The 23,001-nt window shown below is 48.0% G+C and overlaps 9 protein-coding genes across 9 annotated transcripts; 2 read left to right on the top strand and 7 right to left on the bottom strand.

Moving 5' to 3' along the window:
* Positions 1-480: 480 nt before the first annotated feature.
* Positions 481-714, bottom strand: EDB91DRAFT_1007064 (uncharacterized protein; the record flags this gene model as incomplete). Its single annotated transcript, XM_041312338.1, has 1 exon — positions 481-714. A coding segment is annotated over one exon (234 nt), but the record flags the coding sequence as incomplete, so codon positions are not given.
* A 108-nt stretch (positions 715-822) lies between these two features.
* On the bottom strand, positions 823-2,068 carry EDB91DRAFT_1239920 (uncharacterized protein; the record flags this gene model as incomplete). The annotated part of the gene is made up of 5 exons (XM_041321923.1): positions 823-1,187; positions 1,235-1,538; positions 1,594-1,810; positions 1,863-1,902; positions 1,960-2,068. The coding sequence occupies 5 exons, from the start codon at positions 2,066-2,068 to the stop codon at positions 823-825; spliced, it is 1,035 nt and encodes a 344-aa protein (XP_041170708.1).
* Positions 2,069-3,146: 1,078 nt separating this feature from the next.
* EDB91DRAFT_1255004 (uncharacterized protein) lies at positions 3,147-3,537 on the bottom strand (the record flags this gene model as incomplete). The annotated part of the gene is made up of 2 exons (XM_041323901.1): positions 3,147-3,407; positions 3,469-3,537. The coding sequence occupies 2 exons, from the start codon at positions 3,535-3,537 to the stop codon at positions 3,147-3,149; spliced, it is 330 nt and encodes a 109-aa protein (XP_041170709.1).
* A 1,799-nt stretch (positions 3,538-5,336) lies between these two features.
* Positions 5,337-6,265, top strand: EDB91DRAFT_1169730 (uncharacterized protein). Its single transcript, XM_041320151.1, has 3 exons — positions 5,337-5,540; positions 5,592-5,627; positions 5,680-6,265. Exons 1-3 carry the CDS (start codon positions 5,538-5,540, stop codon positions 5,854-5,856), a joined length of 216 nt encoding a protein of 71 aa, XP_041170710.1. The 5' UTR covers positions 5,337-5,537; the 3' UTR covers positions 5,857-6,265.
* A 4,184-nt stretch (positions 6,266-10,449) lies between these two features.
* EDB91DRAFT_1239921 (Alpha/Beta hydrolase protein) lies at positions 10,450-12,584 on the bottom strand (the record flags this gene model as incomplete). The annotated part of the gene is made up of 9 exons (XM_041321924.1): positions 10,450-10,735; positions 10,791-10,922; positions 10,968-11,177; positions 11,232-11,327; positions 11,388-11,518; positions 11,569-11,936; positions 11,992-12,021; positions 12,090-12,173; positions 12,227-12,584. 9 exons carry the CDS (start codon positions 12,582-12,584, stop codon positions 10,450-10,452), a joined length of 1,695 nt encoding a protein of 564 aa, XP_041170711.1.
* Positions 12,585-13,703: 1,119 nt separating this feature from the next.
* On the bottom strand, positions 13,704-14,713 carry EDB91DRAFT_1169747 (uncharacterized protein). The gene has a single exon (XM_041320152.1). The coding sequence runs from the start codon at positions 14,612-14,614 to the stop codon at positions 13,964-13,966; it is 651 nt and encodes a 216-aa protein (XP_041170712.1). The 5' UTR covers positions 14,615-14,713; the 3' UTR covers positions 13,704-13,963.
* Positions 14,714-14,729: 16 nt separating this feature from the next.
* On the top strand, positions 14,730-15,584 carry EDB91DRAFT_118830 (YkoF-like protein). Its single transcript, XM_041320510.1, has 5 exons — positions 14,730-14,781; positions 14,833-14,870; positions 14,919-14,978; positions 15,082-15,115; positions 15,174-15,584. Exons 1-5 carry the CDS (start codon positions 14,742-14,744, stop codon positions 15,368-15,370), a joined length of 369 nt encoding a protein of 122 aa, XP_041170713.1. The 5' UTR covers positions 14,730-14,741; the 3' UTR covers positions 15,371-15,584.
* A 249-nt stretch (positions 15,585-15,833) lies between these two features.
* EDB91DRAFT_1350908 (CHAT domain-containing protein) lies at positions 15,834-18,283 on the bottom strand. The gene is made up of 2 exons (XM_041326098.1): positions 15,914-18,283; positions 15,834-15,859 (listed from the first exon to the last, which is right to left on the bottom strand). Exon 1 carries the CDS (start codon positions 18,235-18,237, stop codon positions 15,931-15,933), a length of 2,307 nt encoding a protein of 768 aa, XP_041170714.1. The 5' UTR covers positions 18,238-18,283; the 3' UTR covers positions 15,834-15,859; positions 15,914-15,930.
* A 1,457-nt stretch (positions 18,284-19,740) lies between these two features.
* On the bottom strand, positions 19,741-22,096 carry EDB91DRAFT_1350909 (Alpha/Beta hydrolase protein; the record flags this gene model as incomplete). The annotated part of the gene is made up of 11 exons (XM_041326099.1): positions 19,741-20,218; positions 20,275-20,426; positions 20,485-20,671; positions 20,730-20,834; positions 20,887-21,020; positions 21,081-21,159; positions 21,220-21,323; positions 21,376-21,449; positions 21,505-21,534; positions 21,596-21,679; positions 21,727-22,096. The coding sequence occupies 11 exons, from the start codon at positions 22,094-22,096 to the stop codon at positions 19,927-19,929; spliced, it is 1,611 nt and encodes a 536-aa protein (XP_041170715.1). The 3' UTR covers positions 19,741-19,926.
* Between the last annotated feature and the right edge of the window lie 905 nt (positions 22,097-23,001).

Raw genomic sequence — 23,001 nt, forward strand, 5'->3', positions numbered from 1 at the left:
TCGAGAGTGGGGAGGTGAAGCAAGGGAGGTCCAAAAGCAAATTTTTGAACAGCGACATGCTCCACGACTTTGTGAGAGTCTGAGATCAGGATCTTGCAAATGTGCCCAATGGCTGAGTGGGATGTTGATGAGTCGTAAAAAAATGATATCACCTTCTAAGGACACTTTCTCACCATTGCCAAGAATCAATGAGATGCCTTGGCGGTATTGAGCATTACAGGCAGGTTGTGAGAGCTTGAGGGCCTTGGTGCAGCATGTTGCTGTCCACAGCACAGTGCCACAGGCCATCCATCTTCAGTAGCAACTTTCTTGAGTTGACTGGTTCCTTTAGTAATAAACATTACAATCCACGATGCTGGGTATTCAATGAACACATTACCTGTCACAGGAGGTTCTCATAGATGAATTCCCAAAAGCTGCGCTTGTTCTGGATGCTCAGTCAAGGTAGTTCACAACTGCATCACCTGCCTGAACCCACTTTTTCCTAACACTATCAAACCAGTAACCACTGGTCACAATATGTTTGATGATATCTTGCCTTGCAAATACTCTGCATGTATCCTGGTTTGGACCTTGTCGATTGCTATGTATACATGCCAGCCGGAACATGTGATTGAACGACTTGTATTGTTCAGTGGAAAAGAGAATGGCTGGTCCAAAGCATCGGATATATGCAGGAAGATGGACCAAAAAGTGAAATTTCGGATTTGAGATGAGAATGCTTGGTGCGCATTTTGCTGTGACGTTGAGGAAATCCTCAATTGTCCAGGAAAGCTTTGTCTATGATTCAATCAGCATTGGTGCAGCAGTGTCAGAGTGCGATCATACCAAGTATATCTCTATATCATCTATCTCTGTGTGCCAAACATACACAACGAGCTCACCAATACACGTCCAGCCATCAAGTACTGTTCTCAGCAGTAAGTCTTGAATGAGAAATGGCATGACCTGCACCAAACTTTTAAAGTGTTTCCCTATGAGCCCACTCTTATAATGGCAAATATACTCAGCATTAAGACATGGAGCATTGAGTCCGGCCTTCTCGATAGAGTTGAGACACATTTGAAAAATGTCCAAAAGCTTTGCCTTCTCAAGAAGATACATGAATTGACCCCAAAAGTATTTGATGGCTCCCAGTAAAACTGTATGGAGAATTTCGGTTGGCGTGTCCTGATGAACGTTGAATCCTGATGAAAGGTCAATGTAAAGCTGAAAACGCGGACATAAATGTTACCTTCCACACCCAGCAACAGATTTATTGCATCCTCGAGAGTGCTCCCTTGCAGTAGGTCTTCAAGTTGCTTCTCTAGAATAGCCTTGACTTTGGTCTCTGATTTTGCCTGAACGCCAGCACCCCATTTGCAAAGTTTCTTCCCCAGCTCAACAACTGTCTCAAGAATGTAACCAGTTGTTGTGTCATTCACACCTGATGAAGCAACAGATTTCTTAATCTTCTCTGACATGCCCAATAAGAGTGCAGAAGAAAATTGTGTGCAAATCTCTTCTGCTGTTCCTGCAGGAGTGCAAAGCTTTCCTGGCTACTTGGACAGTCAGTCAACATGATGACGAGTAGTGCAAGAGTATGCTACATACCACGAAGATGCTCTTGTAGCCCTCATCTGACTCTTTGTACTCCTTTGTTCCACCAACTTCACATGTCCTGCAGAAGTAGTTGCAATGCAACCCTGCATGGCTGCATTCCTCAGCCTGCATGGGATTGTTGCCGCCGAGAAACAGACCATATAGCTCCAGCATAACTTCTTCTTTGTGCTTGCAGTCCCAAGTGAAGACCCCAGATTCCACAGCTTTGCTATGATCACCAGTGTCATGTTTTGCTATAGCACATTATAAGTATCACGTACCTAATTGATTCTTGCATGGCACTCATCATTTCCATTGGGGCTGCGTGAGGAGATGATGTGACAAATCAAATCCAAAACTCTTTCTCGAGCATTTCACGAGGTAGATTCATGTTCAACATGTATATCACATGGTGCTTATTCCACTGCTTGGATATATTTCCGGATACATTGTCCATAAAGATTATAAGAGGGACCAAATACACCATACATCCTTGAGATTTCGCACACAATGAATTCTGCACGAGTTTTGCATACTTGTTTGATGACTCCATCAGCCCACAAGCAAGTTCATCATCATTGGCCAATATTTCCCTGAATGACCTTTGAAAGTTAGATGTCAGAATCATCTCCTGCTCGTCACTAACAATAAACCCATCCTAAGTCTATCAGCAAAATTGAAAGTATGCAAAGAACAGATTCACCTGTGTTCATTGTACAGCACGGCCAAGCGCATGTAACTGCTTGTCTGCTGTGGGTACAACAAGTGCAGCAGCAAGAAATCAATCTACTACAAAGTTGGGTCTTTGCTTCCTGCTGCCTCACTTGAGAACAAGCACGTTCGACCCTAAAGGGGATTGCTACTGGGGAGTACTAGTCTCTGTCTAAATGACCCTAATCAACCCTACTGCAGGTAGGATGAGGATCTGCAAAAATGCGGAACAAGCAGAACTCAGTAGGAATGAAGCGGAATGAAACAGAACAAAGCAGAACTCAAACGGATAAAGCACGGAACGTACAGACTCGTTGGAACTTGTGGATCAAGTTGAAGGAAGTATGTCACAAGTTTAGATTGATAGTAAGCATAAGTTGAAGCAGTCCTCTAGTAAGGTGAAGGAAAAGTCGGAGAAAAGTCGGAAGGTAAGAGATGAGATTCGATGAAAAACACCCAAGCCCTGAGTACCACTACTTATAGGGAACATTATTTTCAAGGAACACTGAGGTACAGGTAGTAATTTCTCAGGAAGCGGAAGTGAAGGCAGGCAGTGCACAAGGGCACAATACTCCGCAATAGGGGTCCTGTGCCATAAGGGCATGTGTCAATGTGATCCGGATAACGTGAGAAGCAATGGGAAGAGAGATACAGTGTACCAATGGACCTGGAAGGATGGGGACAGGACATGCGAAGGTTATCCAATGATGCGCAGGAATGCGGAACACATCGGATAGTGTGGGTGCGTTCTGAAGGATGCGCGGGAATGCGGAACCCATTGGATGATGTGCAGGAAACGCGGAATATGCGGAATATGTGATGTGAGACGATGCGGAAAGGACAGGGTTTTATGCCTACAATGGGGGTATTCCCCACACCACACTATCATTTGTCGACATGTATGATGCAAGAAAGAAGCACTTAGGTATAAAGTAATCTCCCAATGCATCCTGCAGGAGCTCATTCACAAAGTAGATCTCTCCATCGACTTTAACTGCAGGGGGCGAAGGGAGTTCAAACAGCATTTTCTCTCCATTGAACACCTGCAACATTCCCTTGCCCCTGTCTTCAGGGTAATCCTGCATCGCAAAATGCGTGAGAGGGTTTGCATAGTCCTAAATGAGGACATTTGAAGTCAGTGTTGAGAGATCAGATCATGTTTGAGATTCTGCATACCTTGGCAATTGCTTTTCCAACATCATTGAGATAAAATATATTGCCTGAACATGCAGTTATTTTTTCCATTGGATTGCTGACAAGTGTTCGAACAGATTCCTGGAGTCAATTCAATGCATATAGCAAGGGAATATTATGGGCTGCCAAGCTCCTTTGCCCAAGATAGAACCGCCTTTTTCTGTGCCTTGGAGAACAGCAGCCTTGGAGAACTAAATAGTAAGGTGGTAATATAGTGCTTAAATGATAGGTTAGCAGTGAAAATAAATGCACGAAGATGTTGAAACATACAGCTTTTGATGGCCAAGGATAATTTGGATTGTCAGGCGAAACTGGACAGTTTAGATTTGTATCACGCGAGGCGGTCAATGGACAATTATCTAATAATGTAAATAAGTCTCCTGCAGGGAATGAAACAGTGTCTCACCTAAAAGTTTGATCCCAAAGTTTGATTCTGTCTCATCATCAAAGCTGATCTCTTTACTCACTGGGGCAAGCGGCATGGAAAATAATTGTTCCCCCAAAGCAAGGGCAGACTGCAACTCCTTGTACAAATCACATGGCTTGTTGACTTGGTAGAAAGGACTGCTTGAGATTGCATCCCAGAGATCAATGACTGGTACTACTTCGTGGTCTGGTCCATGTGGCTCTGCAAACAACCTGAGATGTTCTGCAAAACTGCACGACTGCATTAAACATCAGTAAACGCTATTCACATTAAGTGCAAGACTTACTTATACCATCAACAGGCAGTATGGCCGACATGATACCTTTTGTCGAGTGATTGCAGTGTGATGATCAATCAATGATTGGACTTGATGATTTGAAAGCAACTCTTTCAGATCACGTGACTCCTTAGGAGAATTTTGACAAAGTCCAAACTGAGGGGATTTTGAAGTCTTGGATGGAATTTGATGTTGTGCATGGTGTGAGCGCTTGAGCCAGTGAGAGAGAGGGAAAAAAACAGTGTATGTACAGGCCAGAGTGCAAACAGGTTGGGGAGAACATTGTCGAGTTGGGATATGTGTTGCCGAGACTTGAATCCAAGGGAAAGTGACCGAAGGGTAGACTTTCCGACACCAGAGTCAGTGCCAGTGCTATACCTCACATTTATCATACATCTTTCAACATGCCCCACAGGAAGAGCATGAGTGCACAGACCAGGTGCATGCGATTGTGACTTGTGTTATGAACTGAAAAAGGGGTTTACAAGTTCATGTGATCCAGATTTGTCCAAATCAAATTGTTCAAGTCCCATCAACAGCAGTGAGGGCTGAAGTGCTGAGGACTGGAGACATCATGTCAAACACAACAATTCTTCAACCTCATCATCTTTCAAGCTCAATCTTCTATCCAGATATGCGACTCGCTGAATCAAAAGATGTCATTCTACAGCCTTTGTCACTCTTACATCACCAAAATTACCAAATCCAGACATCACATGATATAGTCAATTTTCTGACGCCACCAAAGACACACATATGTCATATCTGACATTTGAAATATCGTCAGAACAAACACTGTCTGTCAGACATAGTTCATCCAGTAGTGTAGCTGTCAGATACATCAATGTATTATATAGAGTGATGCAATACGAAAATGAACGAAAACTGCATGTGTCAAATAACAACTTCAGTTCCTCGGACCTCGTCCGACAACTTCGTCACCAATCTGAAATTTCGTAGGTCTGTGACCGTACTTTCGCTGAGGTGACCCGCTGGAACCGAAGATTTACTTCTTATACTTGTCTAATCTTGATATTTACTTATACACACTTTGACCTTACTTTCAATTTTCCTACCGTAACGAACAAACAAGGACAATCAATTTCATGTGCACAATATTACATAATGCGTCGCGTCAACTCGTCACATCTCTCTGAGTCTCTCTCCCATGAGTCCTATCATCATGCATGGGGCGTCGTGAATGCTCTATTTCCTCCTCCTCTTCTTCTTCTTCCTTGTCACCATCCTGTTACTCGAGCTCATGAGCGTTATCAGTGGAAGGCTGGAAGCTTGAAACCTGTACTCTGCAACTGCCACCAACCCTCGGAAATCTTTGCAACTCAAGATATGGTAAGTATATGCGCATATATGCGCGTATTATGCACCTAAATCATCTGTCAGATGCTACTACTATATCAGTTACTTGCTCTTAGTGATGTGCGCGGCTCGACTTCACGCCGTGGGCCAGGCCAACGACCATCACATTTAGTGCTGCCACAGTCTGGTTCCGTTCAAACCTGAACCTTTCCGAACCGGACGCATGGTCCGGTCCCAGGTTCGGCCAAGACTCAGAACCGAACCTCTCCAGAGGTCCGGGGTTCGAACCTCAGAATTTTGGCGTAGGTTTCACATAGAGCCGTCGCAGCTGACGAAGCAGAACTTGTAGGTTCGGAAGAAGTGCCAGTACGAGAACGAGTGGATGATGGTTAAGGTTGATTTGCAGCAGCCATAATTGTCGCTTCCTTGACCACACTGGACCGCTCCCGGATTATTTGTCTTCTCTATCCTGGGAAACACGACATACGCATTGTCTATTATTGCTACATCTCGCGACGCAGATTATATGCAAGCTGGCTAGCAGGTATTTGCTCGTGACTTATGTATATTACATGCAATTGACTAATCGCTTAATTTTTTAGGTAGCGGATTGACCGTCTTTCTCGATATACTTGTGCGATGGATCACACATCTCCCGGTTCTGGTATTTGCTCTTGATTTCCCGCATTCGCATACATAGGTTCGGGACGATGTATTGTACTATTATCAATTCAATGCAATGCAATGCTGTATCAGAACGAGGTTGTGATGTCTGATCAATCTGAGCAAAACTGAAATGCTTGATATACCGAGCAATGTCTGATATGTCGGGACACCAGCCTAATGCCAGGGTATTGTCATATGACAGTCGGAATGGCAGAATTGAGTTTCCTAACATTGTCTGACATTGAGGACGTTTGCCAGATACTTAAGTCAGGTATAGTGGCTCCGACATTGCCATATATACCCATCTCTGGGTTGTGTAATTTTGGTGATGACTAGTATGGTTTTCAGGTGCAGTACCTTGTCACCTCGCTCATTCGAATATTGTATGTCATCTAATTTTCTTGAATAATAGCCACCTTTACTGACGGACATTCTATAGCCTATTGAAATTACTGTGTCTTTAAAAGACGAATACAAATCATTCACGGTACCGGTAATTGAGATAGCGTCTCAGCAGCCTCATCCCTCAAATAATGTATGTATCTGCACCAAACTTTTCCAATGAGACTGACCATGCGTATCTGTAGTCATGATCATTCACTGTGTCGTTACTTCTACTAATGGGGATGGGCAAGACCCTGCCAACTTTAAACTCCGACCGTGATTTCCAATTCCTGCTCTACAGCTGGAATCAATGTCTAGCAGAAATATCGCATGGTAGTGTTTAACATTCACGTCGTAACAAAAAACCTTGGAAGCAAATGGACATTAAATATGATAATGCTTGTATTCTATGAGGAAAAACATGCAAAGGTGTTGCTTTCGCAGTGATCCTATTTTCAAATGGGGTAGAATGCAGCTTTTTTCCTGATTTTTTTCAGAGAATACAAAGTTGGGATAAAAAAAAGGCCCCTCGTACCAATTTGACCACAATAGTGTGACTGAATCATCTGTGGCCATGTGATCTTTGAGCACATTAAATATGTGCTGACTAATTAAGATTAAGCGCGACGCGACGCGTTTTGACGCGTCAAGCCAAGCACAATGGCCCTCACCGCACGGAGATATATTACAAGTGACCGCTATAATCCCTCGAAGAAACGATCTAGCAAACAAAAAGCTCACCTTATATCCCTAAACTCAAAGACGCACACAGAAAAGGAGAATAACCCAAATTTCGGCAACACCACTCCTAGACCTGTAACACAGACGCAAAATGAGCTCGCCGTGCAACAAGAGAAAGCCATTACTTACGAGAGGCACTACCAAAGTGAGCGCAAGCGGGCCACACGAAAGGACTGTGCTGCTGCAAGTCTGCAGATGCAGATGCACTCGTTGCAGTCCTCAAATGCAGAGATCACAGCAGTAGCCAAGAAGACACAGGAGCATCTCGATAATGCTATGCAAAGCATCAGCCACCTGCACCACAAAAACAAGTCGCTCACCAAACGAAACCACGCACTCGTAATGCGCGTCACACGTGCCTCGGCGGCAAAAACACGCGCGAACGAGAAGGCACAGGATATCCTTGCCACCGAAGCTGCCAGCACCTTTTCTCTCAAGGAGAAAGGTGTGTTTACAAATGTATCCCGTGCGATGGTGCGAGACTTGGTCGCAAATCTGGACATACCTCTTCGGAGCATCAATGCCACAATCAATGTGGTAGCGGAGGCATTAGGTGTTGAGGTGGAGGGAGATGTTAGCCAGCGCAGTATTCGCCGGATGGTGATTGAAGGTGGCATTGCAGCGGAGACACAGCTAGTTGACGAGATCACTCGTGCAAGAGGTATGCAAGTTGTTTGACTCGGAGTCAAAGAGATCTTGACCCCAACCCCTGCGACACAGGAGTTACATTAAGCGGAGATGGTACCACCCACAAAAATATCAATTACCAGTCCCACCATGTCACTCTTACTCTGCCGGACGGGCAAACTGCGACTCGATTGGCAGGAATTCTGCATGAAGTCAACCACACCAGCGAGACTCAGCTACAAGGGTGGAAACATCGAGCTAATGAAATGTACTCCACCTACAATGATGTCATGGGGGGTCACAACGCTGCAGACATTCGGGATTTTGCCCCAAAAGTCAAAGGAATGTTGACCGACCATGCTGAAGACCAGAAGAAGCTTGTTCGTCTATTCGCAGAGTGGAAACGAGAATGCGAGCGAGAAGTTCGTGGTGAAAAGGCACTCGCCTGCTTACCTCCGGCTGATGTCGTACGTCTACTTTCGGAAATGATGGAAAACGTTATCGAGACTGCGGGCGGCTATCAGCAATGGGATTTGCTTTCTCCGGATGAGCGGCAGCTCCATTCTAGCAAAGCCATCTGTCAACTGCGCATGACCTTTGGAGAGAAAGAATTTGCATCCCTCTCAAGTGCCGAAAAGGAGGCTGTGGACTTTTTCGTGTGGGCAGGCTGCTGCATGCATAAGGAGCTAAATGCGGCTAAAGGGGGGAATACAAGGATGCGAGCATGGTGGGAACAGAACGGTGTTGACGGCCCTGTCCTATTGATGAATAAGGACAATTCGGCTGCAGCATCAGTGGGTTCCTCGGTAGCCAAAGATCGGGCTGTTCAGGTGTCAACAGGAGGTGGGCAGAAGACTTTGGATCTTGCGGGCAGTGTATTTCGTCACAAGGACGACAAAAAGGGCCAACACAACTCCCTTCGATATTATCTCGAGACAGAGTTAGGGTTCACCAGTCAATGGCCCGACACAAGTAACACTCGCTATCACAGCCATGGTGATGCCGCATGCGAGTATCTTGTTCACAAATCTTGGTACATGCAGTTCCTGGAGATCATACTGTTCAAAAAGGAAAGCCGGACGCACACGAACATGGAGCAGAATGTCTTCCGAGGCTTCTCATGTCTCAGGACGGAGGAGGAAATTACATGCTGGGCATCATACAACCAATGCCTCACCCATCCGTATCTACGAACCATCCGAAATTCATCCACCAACATACTGGACCTGGGGCCCATTCATGCCAAGGTCATTGCTCACCTACAGTGTCTCATTGCGGATGTTGACCTTGTTTTGGGTCCGAGCGCCTCTCACGAAACAGCAACCCTGGATGGTAGGCCATTTGAGCGTCCAGAGGCATTTTACGCAATCCAACGAATCGCCCAAGACCAAAAAAATTACCCTCACCTTCGTCGTCTTCTTGTCACATTTTTGGAAGGTGCTCTTGACACTTGGGTCCGCTTTTGTGGCGAGTTCACTGCTGGTGGAGTGATAGATAAGTCATCCGCTGCTCAAAGAGAGATGGCTTACATGAAAACAACAAACGACGACAACGAAGGCGCCCTAGGGACAGTCCGTACGTCTTTGCGGCGAGCACCGCACATGTCCTTGTCACACCTCAACTCTCGGTTCATGTACAAGAAGAACATGACAGGAACCTACATACAGAATTTCCTTCGGCCTGGGGCTCAAAAGAGGTTGCTCAAGAAGGCTCGCGCTGTTGATACACGAGGTGATGAGCGAAAACGGCGGGTTGCGCAGGCTAACTATGATAAGGAGCGGGTGAGGAAGAACAAGCAGCTGGATGTGCGGAGGAAGGAACGGCGGGATGCTGCAGAGGCTAAGCTCACTGCAGTTGTGCCTCGTTTGACCCTTGCAGAAGTCGAAAAGCTCCGCGTCGACGAAATTAACCTGCAGATCCGGTGGCATCGTCGATTTGACAAGGATGTGCCTGCTGCAAAAAACACGCCATCAGGAAAAGCAAAAAAGGTTGAGATATTGATGGATGCAGTTGGGCGCTACGTACGAGGTGAAACGCACCCTAAAAACGATACGCAGCACTCGATGGAGCAGCCAGACGGTAGTAACAATGCTCAGGGGATGCCTGGATGCGAGGATGAGTATGATGATGAGTGACCCTTATGTTTTGTTGACCATGGCTATTAATGCATAATGTTTAGAATTGATTATAATTCAACGATACAGCATTTTTATAGGTACTTACGATCTTGATAGTGTCAAAAGGCTTGTCCGTACACAGTTTGCCACAGTTTGCCGCTCGTACTACTACAATTTTGATTACATAATGTCACGCTTTTCTTAGAGGCGTTGCCCATCCCCACTACTAAAAACGACGGCCTACGCTGACAGCGCTCACCGACCAACCCCAGATATCGCATTCTACTGCAGCTTCAAGTTGGGCGTCGAATCTGCTTCACTCTCAAAATCTCCATATATCCATGACCGCAACTGCTTCCTTCTCCCTGGGCTGCTCGGGCACCATGCACAGGTCACTACGATCCTGCCTAATGTTGACAAGCCTCCGCCTTGCTAATTGCAAATGCACATCTGACAAACTCCGCAAGAGGCAGGATCTCCATTTCGTTACCACTCTCAGTGGCCGAGTTTTGCTGTGTCAGAACCATCCGGACTAGGTTGGACTCAGAGTACTTCTCCCACACGGGAGACTTGTCCAGCTTATAAGTATTCGGATCGCCGGTGCGCACGAAGGAAAGCCAGTAAGCAATGAGTTCAGAAGCAAATGCTTTTTGGGCGTCCGTCTGTGGGTCAAATGTGCTGGTGCCATTGGGACTAAAATGGCATTTCTATCAGCCTGTGTGGCTATTTAGGATGGACTTTGTCTTACCCAGTGGTAGTGCCATTAAACATCATCCAGTTCTCAGCAGCATGTGTGACGTATTTGGTATTCAACGTCGGGTCAGGGGTGTTGTACCGATAAGTCCAAGTATTTGAATAGTGAGGATGGGTTGCCCATGGCCTGGGGCTGATACGGGTATTGTTAGCATAATTCAAGGGACTACACAGTAGCGTGAGGCTTAGACTTACAGCGCATATCACATCAGGTTCGCCTGTGGCCACTTGGAACTGCTGAATCTTAGAATCGAAGTCATCTATTGGATATAACCCCAAGAACTGCTGAATGTCTGTGTCTGTCAATGACGGGAAAAATGCCTTAAGTCCCGTAGAGATATCGAGCTTCGGCGATAAGGAAAGAGTCTCGTTGGATGCTGAGCTATCGATTTTTGTATCAGTGACAGCGCGGTACCAAAATGACTCGCCAACATACCCAACTATAAGCGGGACATGAGTGAACTCACCACACTGGAACTTTGTCGTAGGGTGTCCAGTAATCAGTAAGCCGTCCACGATGGGTACGTATCCACTGTATTCCATGCCACCACGTCAGCTGCGGAAAGCCTCGTATAGAGCGGACAGAACTCACAAGTCTCTATGGAGTGCATTATCCTGTGCAAATGCAAGTGCGCTAATGTTTGCACCGCGGAGGCATTTCATTTGATCTGCTACAGAACCATTTTCACATCCTGCAAGCGATGCATAGGATTCGAAGAGGGGCTGTTAATGGGCGTTAGATGGAGAGCTAATGCCAGTGGTATTTCACATACCTGCTGTTGCTTAGGGGTGGGAAGGGCCGACCTACCGACGCTCTGTGCAATAACACGAGAAAAAAGCCCTTTGCTCTCGTCGACGATCATGTGGAGCTCCACGGAGGCCCCGCCGGCGCTGTGCCCGCTGATGGTGACATTGGTCGGGTCGCCCCCGAATTTACTGATGTATGACTTCACCCATTTGAGTGCCTGGATCTGGTCCCTGAGCCCGGCATTAAAGTCGCCGTATGCGGGGTCGGTGAACTCGGGAGCAGCCAGGAAGCCAAGAGAACCAAGGCGGTAATAAACAGACACGATAATGACATTCGGGCTTTGATTGACCCAGTGCTCGAATGGAAAGCCACGTGGGTTTCCAAAAATCCAAGCTGTCACAACGAGATGAGTAAATAGCTCCTGTCGTTCTTGATAACATGATGTTACCTCCGCCATGGATATAGAACAGCACAGGCACTAGATAGACCCATCACAATAGTGAGAAATTAGAATACGCGGAACAAGCTAGGACACCTAAAACATACAGTTGTCGCCTTCTTTGGCACCGTAGGGTGAGTAGACATTAACATTTAAGCAGTCCTCTGATCCTGCTCCTCCTGGTTGTCCAGCTGGGTTACAGAGTCAGAGAGCAAGATGATGTAAGGACAGCAATCGCACATACCAAACTGTCCCTGGATACAAAAGTCAGGGTAGGAGGTCGCATCGACCGGCGACCCTCCGGCCTCTTCAGTCACACGCGTCGTGTTTAGGGGGACAGTTGCACGGAAACGCAAGTCGCCTACAGGGCGCTCTGCATATGGTATCCCAAGGTGTGCCACCGTATTGGGATACATCTCAGGCTGGTTGTCCCCAAAGTATGTCACATATCCCAAGTCGACCGCATTTTGGTACAACTGGCTGCTGGGGTATGCCACATATCCCGAGTCGACCATGGGGCCAATTGGGGTCTGTTTAAGTGCATCATTAAGATTGTTGAATGAGGCACCTAGGTTCAGCAACGCGAAAATTGCGCTGAGCATTCTTGAGTAGAGGACGTCAGACTCAGAGTGTTGTTAGCGTTTGTGAGGTTGGTTTTTCAAAACCCGGGAGTAAAAGTTGACTGACGAAGTACAGGCAATATGACGCACTCTAATTATAGCACTTACGTGGAACATTGATTGAATATCGTGACCCTCGAGGACCGATTTTGTGAGAAGTTCCGGGATCCAATTACGCTCAATCAGGGACTCACAGTCAAATCCAGTATGCAGTGCGCTTCTGGTGCGAGGATAAATCAAAGCCATCGAGGACCCTGACTGAATGTCCGACGTTGAGCTCAAGAGATACTCGTTCGGGAAAAACTGCAAATTGACCTTGGGTGAGTGAAGACGAAACGATGTAAGTCGTAGGCTTCTCCACAAGTTGCGTACATAGGTCCAACAGCTGCACTGGTGCCACTTCAGCAGTTGTTTCAGATATGATCCATGACACGAAATCTTACATGGCCAACTGCTTCTCCACGTAAACCATGGAAGGTTTGACGTACCTCGCCTCTGACCATACCCCAATAGAACCGCACAGATCTGCTGCAGCGAGCAGCAGCCCGTTTGCGTGCCAGTACTGCCACGCCTGTCATGACGATATAAAAAAATGCATTCTGCATGCTGTTGAATGAGAATGGAAGATTATGGAATTGCGCACCTTAGACATCCTAACCGAAAGAAGGGACAGATCACAGATCTGGCAGCTGCGGCATTCGGACATGTGACTTTGCAAAACGGCACCACTGAGTACTCATTACCCGCACTCCCAGCAGCCTTCGTAAATAACTTGCATTAAGTTCAATGGATGAAGTCAGCGCCACAAATCGTTTCAGATTATCGGAGCCGGTCAGGGAAACCACCGCGACCACGGTTTCGGAGACTCATCCCTAGGCTCGAGGAACGGAGGTTCGAGAACAACCTACACGTCACATAAGGAATAAGTGGTCCAGTACAGGTTGTACAGGTTGATTACAGGAAAGTGATGGTCTCCCGTAGTCAGACCTTGATAGAAGAAAGATAATCGTTCCTTCTTTATCAAGGGAAAGTGGGTTGTGTAAGATTTTTTGTGCGCGTGATGCTTATCGAACACCGCAGGATGCGTCTTCCATTCCCATTCAACAAGCCATCGATGATCATGATGCAGATAAACATCCTAAGAAAACATAGAAAAAAGAAAATACACCCATACTGAGCTCAGTTCCGGACATGTCAGAGGCCTTGTGATTCATGGCTGGACGTCATCCACTTCACTCTACGTCGCATCTTATACTCACTTTGATGCTATCCAATGCCTAATTCATACCCTATGTATCACTCACCTCGCTGCATGTCCCCTTCGGGACAGTATTGGACTCGTTTGTTTCAGGTCGTTTCCATCAGAAAGCGATACTGAATGAAATGGAAGAAGCAGGCGCGTGGCCTACGCGAGCCGAACCAAAAGCATGTGGCCGAGGTGGGGGGTAAGTGTGCTCTACGGTAAGGGAGTCTGAGCGCCCTGGGGGTCGAAGAGTAGCACTACTGTCAGGGACAGAACTATTGGAAATTGAGGCGTCTGTTAACGTGTATGAAGGTTTACGTGGTGGGAGGGGTAGCCGTGACTTAGGAGGTAGCTCGAAGTTAATGAGTGGCGCTGAAGATATCGGTGCTGAACGGACAACAGCAGGTTTGTTAGCTATCGGTAGGGGTGTTTTACTGAGACACGGGAAGCCTTTGAGATGTCTACCGTTGTGGTGTGACGGTGCGGTGTTTGGACCATCGTCTACAATCCAGTCTTTCAGGTCGATTAATGAAGTTCTACGACCTAGATTGGGAGGCGACGGTGACGGTGACCTGCTCAAAGACTTTTGAGGTGTAAATGGTGCAATTGGATAGAAGGAGTCCGAGGTAGGTGAGATAGGTGATTCAAGGAGGTTGGTCGATGGAGGATATTTCGCCTGTAAGACTACCTTTGAGGTCGACTTTGTTGACTTCTGGTCAGCGAAAGACTCGAAAGCTTTGATCCTTGATTGCAGCGCTGCTGAAGGCATCCCGACTTATGTCTCAACGCACTGCGCAACCCATAAACGTTATTTATTCCGTTCCCTCGGCCCCCTTCCGGCACTCTCCGTCGGAGTGCCTATAAAAGCTCAAAAAAGGGGGTATTTCACTTCGATAATGACGACCAACATGCCAAACGATCTTTATGCCGTCGCAGGTTTGAGTTCTAGTAAAATTATCATCACTCAAGAGCTCACCATTAGTCTAGATTTCTGCCTCATCCCGATCGGAACAGGAGAATCTTCTGTACGTTCACGAGAAATACGGGATGTCTTCCAAAATAACACGTTCTAGGTCGCAGAGTATATCGCAGAGTGCCACAGAGTCCTGGAAAAATCAGGCCTGACATTTAAGGTGAGGGTGGGTATGTGCAAGCTGTTTCGTCTAGTCTCACCAATCTTGCTTTAAGATGCAGTAAGATCCGAGTCATTTATTTATATGTTGAACTTCTGATAAGGATACATGTCTCAGCGGATATGCTACTAATCATGGTCGGTAGCAACAGGTGGTCGACCTTTGCTTTTTGCTGACAGTGACAACGCTCATCAGAGGGGCCTCGGAGCGAAGTGTCTAAAGCCATACATGATTGCCATGCTGCAGTACACGCCAAAGGTGCCCCTCGAGTTGCCACCGACATCCGCATTGGTACACGCGTAGATCGTGACATTCTCGCAGGTGATGGCAACGACCACAAGGTGAGACGTGTAGAAGAGATCCTAGCAAGAGACAGAGCAACTGCATCATGAGTCCGTGCTGCTTGATCAGTTTGTTTAGGCAGGTAATCATGTATGATTTGTTTCGGCTTCGGCTTCATGCTTTCGCATCGTCTGTACAACATAGGCATGGCGACATTATGTGACGCGATTTCATACTTGACACGATAGACATATATCACAACAGTGACCCTATAGCGCGGTAATCTGCAACTGTTACTTCACGTACAGTGAGGACCAGCGTTCATGGAGGACGACGAAAGTATCCGCATAGCCGTACGGAGTATCTACTAACTAAGTGGTGGGACAGCCAACGAATAAAAGTAACAAGACCATGCGAGCGTAAACAGGAAAGCAGAAAAGTTAGATGACAAGCAGGAAAGTAATGTGCCGGGACCATTGGCTTCGACTTCGGCAGCGTTTGGCGTGGCATGCGGTCGAGAATGACAATGACATATGTTCGGGGAGGCATGAACAGCCAGAACCCGTCATCTGGAGCGTCAAAAAGTGCAGCCCAATGATCTCTAGAAGTAATGTGAGCATGTAGTAGTAAGCAGATAAGTATGGATTACTTACAGCGAATGGGTCTCAAGCTAGACACCTATATGAACAAACACGATCTGCTGTTCCAGTGGAACCTTGTTGCGCCGCAATGTCTTCACAGCCTTGTGCAACGCTACCGCAGCCCGTGTGCAGTCCAATCTCCCTGAACCATCAATCAGGTGAAGGTAAAAAGCAGACGCCATCTGCCGTGCAACCTCGTCGTCAACAGACCACATCGAACCAATCACACTGCGAAATCCGGAGAATTGCATAGCCGCAGCGAGATGGATCGACTCGTCCGGACTCTTCTTATCGCCCACGGTAGTGTGGCAGGCTGATAAGAACGCGAACTGCGGATTCTGCCAGTCAGACCGGACGATGTCCTTGATCGTTAAAAGCCCATCGCGCAACGCAAAGGAAGACTCAAATGTTTGTTGCTGATTCGGCATTCCATGGCAGGCAAGGTGAAGCCATTGATTCCGGCTCAATGCATCCAATGCTCCCTCTACTGTTGCGTTGCTGTCCGCAAGTGATGTGAAGGGCGCAACGGGTGCAACGTGCTGAGCGACGACGGCCAGCTCGGAAGCGACACAGCGGAGTTCCTTCCCTCTGTCCGGGTGTGCTTGACCAATGGCAACGAATTGTTGCAGGGATGCAGCTTGAGAAACCTGCCGTCTCGCACGAATGAGAGTCGTCAAAGTCGGAGTGTAAGAAGATATGTAAATGTGAGACAAATTGTGTTTCTTCTTCTCGTAGGGTCCTGCTGCATGTAAAGGAAGCGGCGTGAACTCGGCGGTGGGACACCACCAGATGCGCGAGCCAGGGGGAACTGCTGACTCCCTGAGACCTTGGACCACGGGGTTGACAATGTCATCCCAAAGCTTGCGGAGGATGCTGACAAGCTTGTGTTGATGATCAGAATAACCAAATTGCTCTGCAAGGGACTGAAACTCGGAGGACAATTCGGATATTTCGGTTCGTGCAATATTGAGTGGAACATGGACAGGATCTTGGGCACGCAAAATAATCAAGGCATCACAGCTGTACCGACTAGCGTTGACAATGATGACTGGACCATCTTCAGCTGCCTTCTGGAGGTCAGAAAACAGTGGAGGCAGGAGAAACCAAGAAAAGTTAGGGAGCGCGCGGATGCGTGATACGACATCATCCCATTGCTTGGTCAGTTGCCCGATTGGTTGGGACTGGTCTTTAGTAGACTGATCGAATGCATTACGAAGCTGAGAGCTAAGTCGCTTGAACTCTTCCGCCAAGGCTGCGCCGGTGTCACCTGAAAGGGAAAGTTCATCGAGTGGCGTGCGGAAGCGCGCCAACTGAGTCCAGAATACTGCACGGCCCTGCTCCACTAGTTGTACAGCAGTCGTCAAGGCACCATAACGGACACCACACGAGAAAGCATCAGTGGCAAGGGAAGAAGTGGCCTCCCTGACAACATCGAAATGACGTGGAGAAGAAGACAAAAGAGCAACATGCTGATCCAGAAAGTTCAATGCGGTCTGATAGGCAACCAATGTGGAGCCATGCTTCAGCTTCTCCGCTGAGGCTACCCATGACTTGGCAGCGCTAAGATCCCCACGAGAGGCTGCATGTGATAGGCGGGAAAGTTGTAAATACAGCCTGAAAGCTTCATCAAGGTCAGACAGGACACCCCGCTGCTCGAATCTGCCTTGAAGGCTGATGGCAAGATTGTTGAGAGACATGGATCGATCAGAATGACCGGGGGGACAGAGGAGCAGTGCGGCTCGATGGAGCTCAATGGCCTCATCAAGGTCAGACAGGACGCCCCGCTGCTTGAATCTGTCTTGAAGGCTGACGGCAAGATTGTTGAGAGACGAGGTTCTAAGAGAATGACCGGGGGGACGGAGGAGCAGTGCAGCTCGATGGAGCTCAATGGCCTCATCAAGGTCAGACAGGACACCCCGCTGCTTGAATCTGTCTTGAAGGCTGATGGCAAGATTGTTGAGAGACATGGATCGATCAGAATGACCGGGGGGACGGAGGAGCAGTGCGGCTCGATGGAGCTCAATGGCCTCATCAAGGTCAGACAGGACACTCCGCTGCTTGAATCTGCCTCGAAGGCTGACGGCAAGATTGTTGAGAGACATGGATCGATCAGAATGACCGGGGGGACGGAGGAGCAGTGCGGCTCGATGGAGCTCAATGGCCTCATCAAGGTCAGACAGGACGCCCCGCTGCTTGAATCTGTCTTGAAGGCTGTTGGCAAGATTATTCAGACATGCGGACTGACGAGAATGGTCAGAAGGACATCGCTGCAAGGTCGCTCGAAACACCTTCACATTGTCTTCTATGTTATTGGCGGAAGATAATAGCTGCGCCATGTCACTGTGAAGGGTCTCGCAATGTATGGCGCTGGATCTGTTCAACTATTCTTCACATGCAAAACTCACACACACAGACGCCACACACACACAAACGAGACGCACACATAATCACTCCTTCGCATACACATTCTTGTATTGTAGGAAAATTAGTACTGCATTATGATCATTCATAAAATTCATTGATGCCCCAAGGTATCCAACTCTGCACGTGTCAACATTGGGCCAGGCTCCGTGATCAGCCATCCCATTTCATTCGTTCCTATTCTGCTCAATGTTCATTTGTTTTATTCGTTCTTCTCGGAATTGGGTGCGCGAATGATCTTCGTTCTGAGTTTGTCTGAACACTGATTTCATCCGCTTTCTGACGCACACCCCCATTCCCATCATCCTTTCCATCTTTCCACCACCCTCCATTCAAACAACTAACACCAACACTCCCAGTAACGAACAAACACATCCACCTGCCGTACCCTCTCTCCTTATTTCACCGATCCCTACCTTCAACTATATAACCTCGACGCACACTAACCCTCCCTACAGCGCACGCCACACCCCCTTCGATCTCTCGCTAGCAACCCTCCAAGTCATTATCACCACACACGTCGCATCTACAGCGTCTATCGTCCTAGGCGGCGTGAGTGGCATAGGCAACGGTGGTGTGAGTGATATAGGCGTAAAAGTGAGCGGTATGAGTATAGGTGCTGGCACGAAAAGCACAAACGGACTAGAAGCAGAAATGGAAGCCTTCTGGCGCGTCGTTCGCAAGATCGAGAGACACGAACACGTCACGAGTCTTCCTGCTCTGCATGTGTGGCAGGTGTGTTCGCCCGAACAAACACAAACACAAACACAAACACAATCGTCGTTCTCCTTTGGACAGGGGGCTGCGGGCTCGATCTGCGCTTTCTCCTTCTCTTTCTAATTCTTTGTTCTCGTTTTTCGGCGCTGCGAGAGGGATGGATTCCTTCAAATTCAACGCGGCAAAGGGGATGGACGCATCCAAATCGCCCCAGCTGATAATAACGCTCTCACCACATGTTCCGCCTTCGTTACGCGATGAGGAGGTGTTGAAGTTCGCGCGGTGGGCGTGTGAGCGGGTTAGGGGGAGCGTTTGTGGGCGATGGAATGAGGGCGCTTGGGCTTGGGTATGGGGTGGAGGTGGAGGTGCTGGATGTACTTAGGGGGTAGGTATGATGATGTCGACAGCGTGATTAGAATGGAAATCTGTTTTATACACTGTACAGGGGTTGATTGCTACGATAAACATTTTCCACTTATTCACTCGTGTTTGATTGACGTCCCGACTTAGAGCTATTGCTCAGCCTATATATTCCTGTGTTGTATGATAACGCTGGAGGCAATTCATTCGGGGCAGGTTCGCACTCGCAATGTGCTAGCCCATTCTGGACTTCATAAACGTTGGCGGAATGAGGTGGTAGTTGCCGGAAATTTTGGCACGGACCGAGGAGCGACAGGACTCGAACGCAACAATACTAAGATCTAGATTCTGAAAGAAATCACCACAATGTGGTACGCGTACAAGATATACATACATACATACATACACTAAATGACCAGCACGGCGTTAGAGGAAAAGAAGAACCCTACGTCACAATGCACAAAGCAGCTAACCTCGTGACTGAAACGCGAAACGTTTGACAATCTGACAAGCCATTACAACCCTGCCTAATTTTGACAAACCTCCGCCTTGCTAATTGCAAATGCACACCTCACAGTCTCTGGAACAGGCTGTTCCTCCATATAGCTACCAGTCACATTCGTCGAATTTTGCGGGTCCTGCATCAGAACCACCCGGACTGGTTTGGACTCGTTGTACGCTCCCCACACCGGAGACTTGTCCAGCTTGTAAGTATTCGGCTTGCTGCTGCGCACGAAGGAAAGCCAGTAAGCAATGATTTCGGAAGCGAATGCGCGTTCGGCTAGCGTCTGTGGTTGGAATGTGAAAGTGCCGTTGGGACTAAAATGTCATCTCTATCAACTTATGTGGCTTTTTCGATGGTCTGTGTGTCGTACCCAGTTTCACTGCCGTTAAACATCATCCAGATCTCATCAGCATGCTCGACTGGGATGATGTTGGACTCGATGCGTGGTGTAGGCGTGTTGTACCGATAAGTCCAAGTCAAGTCATCCGAATATCGCGAGGATGGGACACCCATGGCCTGGGGCTGAGACATTATCAGCATGACTCAAGGGTCTGCACCGTGGTGAGAGGCTGAAACTTACATTGCATCTCGCAGAAAGTTCGCCTGCGACCACCTGAAACTGCTCACTTGGCGAATCAAAGTCATCCAGTGGGTATAGCCACAAGAACTGCTGGATGTCTGTGTCTGTCAACAATGGGTAATATACCTTAAGTGCCACAGAGATGTCCCCAAACATCTTGGGAATAAGACTTTCGTCGGATGTTGCACTATTCACGTTGACATCAGCGAGAGCACAGCACCGAAATGACTGGAGTGCAAACATACCCAACTAAAAGCGGAACATGAGTGAAGTCACCGCACTGGAACTTTGACGTAGGGTGTCCAGTAATTAGCACGTTGTCTACAACAGGGCCAAATGTACGGTATTCCCTGCCACCACGTCAGCTGTGGAGATGCCTCGCGTAGAGCGGGCAGAACTCACAAGGACAATTGCTGGAATGCAACATCCTGCGCTGCTGCAAGCATACTGACATTTGCCCTACGGATACATGACATTTTCATTAGCGCATCAGGCAGATCGCACCCTGCTTCCCTTGCGTATAAATCGAAGAGGGGCTGTTAATGGGCGTTAGGTGGGGAGCTGATCCAGGTAGTCCGGCTGTGCGCTCAACATACCTGCTGTTGCTCAGGGGTGGGAAGGGGTGATCTGACGACGCTCTGTGCAATAGCACGAGCAAAAAGCGGCTGGGCTCTCCTTGACAGTCATGTGTAGTTCCACGGAGATGGCACCGGCGCTGTGCCCGGCGATGGTGACCTCGTTCGGGTTGCCACCGAATTTGCTGATGTAGTGACTGGACCCATCTGAGTGCCTCTCTCTGGTCCTTGAGTCCCCGCATTATAGCCAAATTGGTCGGCGAACTCAGGAGGGGGTGGCAGGAAGCCGAAAGAAGCAAGACGGTAATAAACCGACTACGATAATGACATTTGGGCTTTGTTCGATCCAATGATCAAATGGCCAGGTGGGCGGGTTTCCAAAAACAAAACCTGTCACAACGAAATGAGTAAACAGGTACTGTTATTCTTCAGAACACCACATTACCTCCGCCATGGATAAAGAACATCACAGGCACTACAATAGTGAGAAATTAGAAAACAAAGATACACCTAGGACAGGACATCCAAAACTATACAGTTGTCGCCTTCTGTGGCGTCCAAGGGTGTGTAAATGTTGACATTTAAGCAGTCCTCTGATCCTGCTCCTCCATCTTTCCCAGCTAGGCCACGGAGTCAGAGAAAATCCAAGGACAGCAATCGCACGTACGAAGTGATCCTTGAATACAAAAGTTAGGGGGCTCGGTCGCGCTGACTACCTTCCTGTTGGCCTCTTTAGTCACACGTGCTGTGTTTAGAGGGACAGTTGGACGGAAGCGCAGGTCGCCTACAGGGGGCTCGGCATACGGTATCCCAAAGTATACCACCGTGTTTGGGTATTCCTCGTCCAGCTTGCCTTGGTATGTCACATATCCCAAGTCGACCGTGGTTCCTGAGTTAACCGCGTTTGGATACCGCTGGTTGCCTTGGTATGTCGCATATCCCAAGTCACCCGTGGGGCCAATGGGGGTCTGTTTAAGGGCACCACTGAAATCTTTGAATAAGGCCAGGTTCAGCAATGGGAAAATTGCGTTGCGCATTCTTGAGTACAGAGTCCGAGTCCGCCCTTGCAAACGTTTTTTAAAGGAAAGCCCCGTAAAAGTCGAACTGATAAAGTACCGCCTGCATGACACACTCTTTATAGTGCCAGCCGGACCAGAGCGAAGCGAAGTGGAAATTACAGTTCGAATTCAGATTTGGACGGCAATGAACTTCAGTTTAACCGGGGTCAGCAGATACACCCGTGTAGCCGGTGAACAAGGTACTACTTCAGGGTGCTTCCTGTTAGCCTTCGTGGGGATTAGGCGTCACGGATAGCATAGTCGTAATCGTTTCCCCGCGATTTGTGGCGGAGATTACAGCTCTTTGCATAAAGGATGGCACTGGCGTGACAGGTTCGTGTCATATTGATGCATCAAACAGTGCAACTGTAGCACTCCAGTGATGCATCATTGGTGCAATTGTACCACCACCCTCCCACCTCCGCTTTCTGATGCATCCCCTCCGCTTTCTGATGCATCCCCTCCGCTTTCTGATGCATCCCCTCCGCTTTCTGATGCATCCCCTCCGCTTTCTGATGCATCAGTCCTCCAGGTTGATTTCTGATGCATCCTCCCCTCCGTCTGCTAATGCATCAGTCCTCCAGGTTAAGTTCTGATGCATCCCCTCACCTTCTCCGTCTGCTAATGCATCAGTCCTCCAGGTTGATGCACTGTGATGCATCATGCATCCCACCCGCCCTCGGTGCATTCTCGCATCCCGCCCTCCTCGCATCCCTCCTGCTTTTGTGCGCCCGCATGCCGCCCTCCTCCCGCTTTTGTGCGCCCATTGTCTCGCGCCCGCTGTTGCCATTTCGAGCCTTTGCTCTTTTTTGTGCCTGCTGTTGCTGTTTTGCGCCATAACTTGTTGTTCAAACAATGCAATTTTGATACCAACTCTCGCTAAC

The sequence above is a fragment of the Suillus paluster genome (genome assembly GCF_016628075.1).
Source record: "Suillus paluster strain FC165 chromosome Unknown EDB91scaffold_123, whole genome shotgun sequence".
Classification (NCBI taxonomy): Eukaryota; Fungi; Basidiomycota; class Agaricomycetes; order Boletales; family Suillaceae; genus Suillus; species Suillus paluster.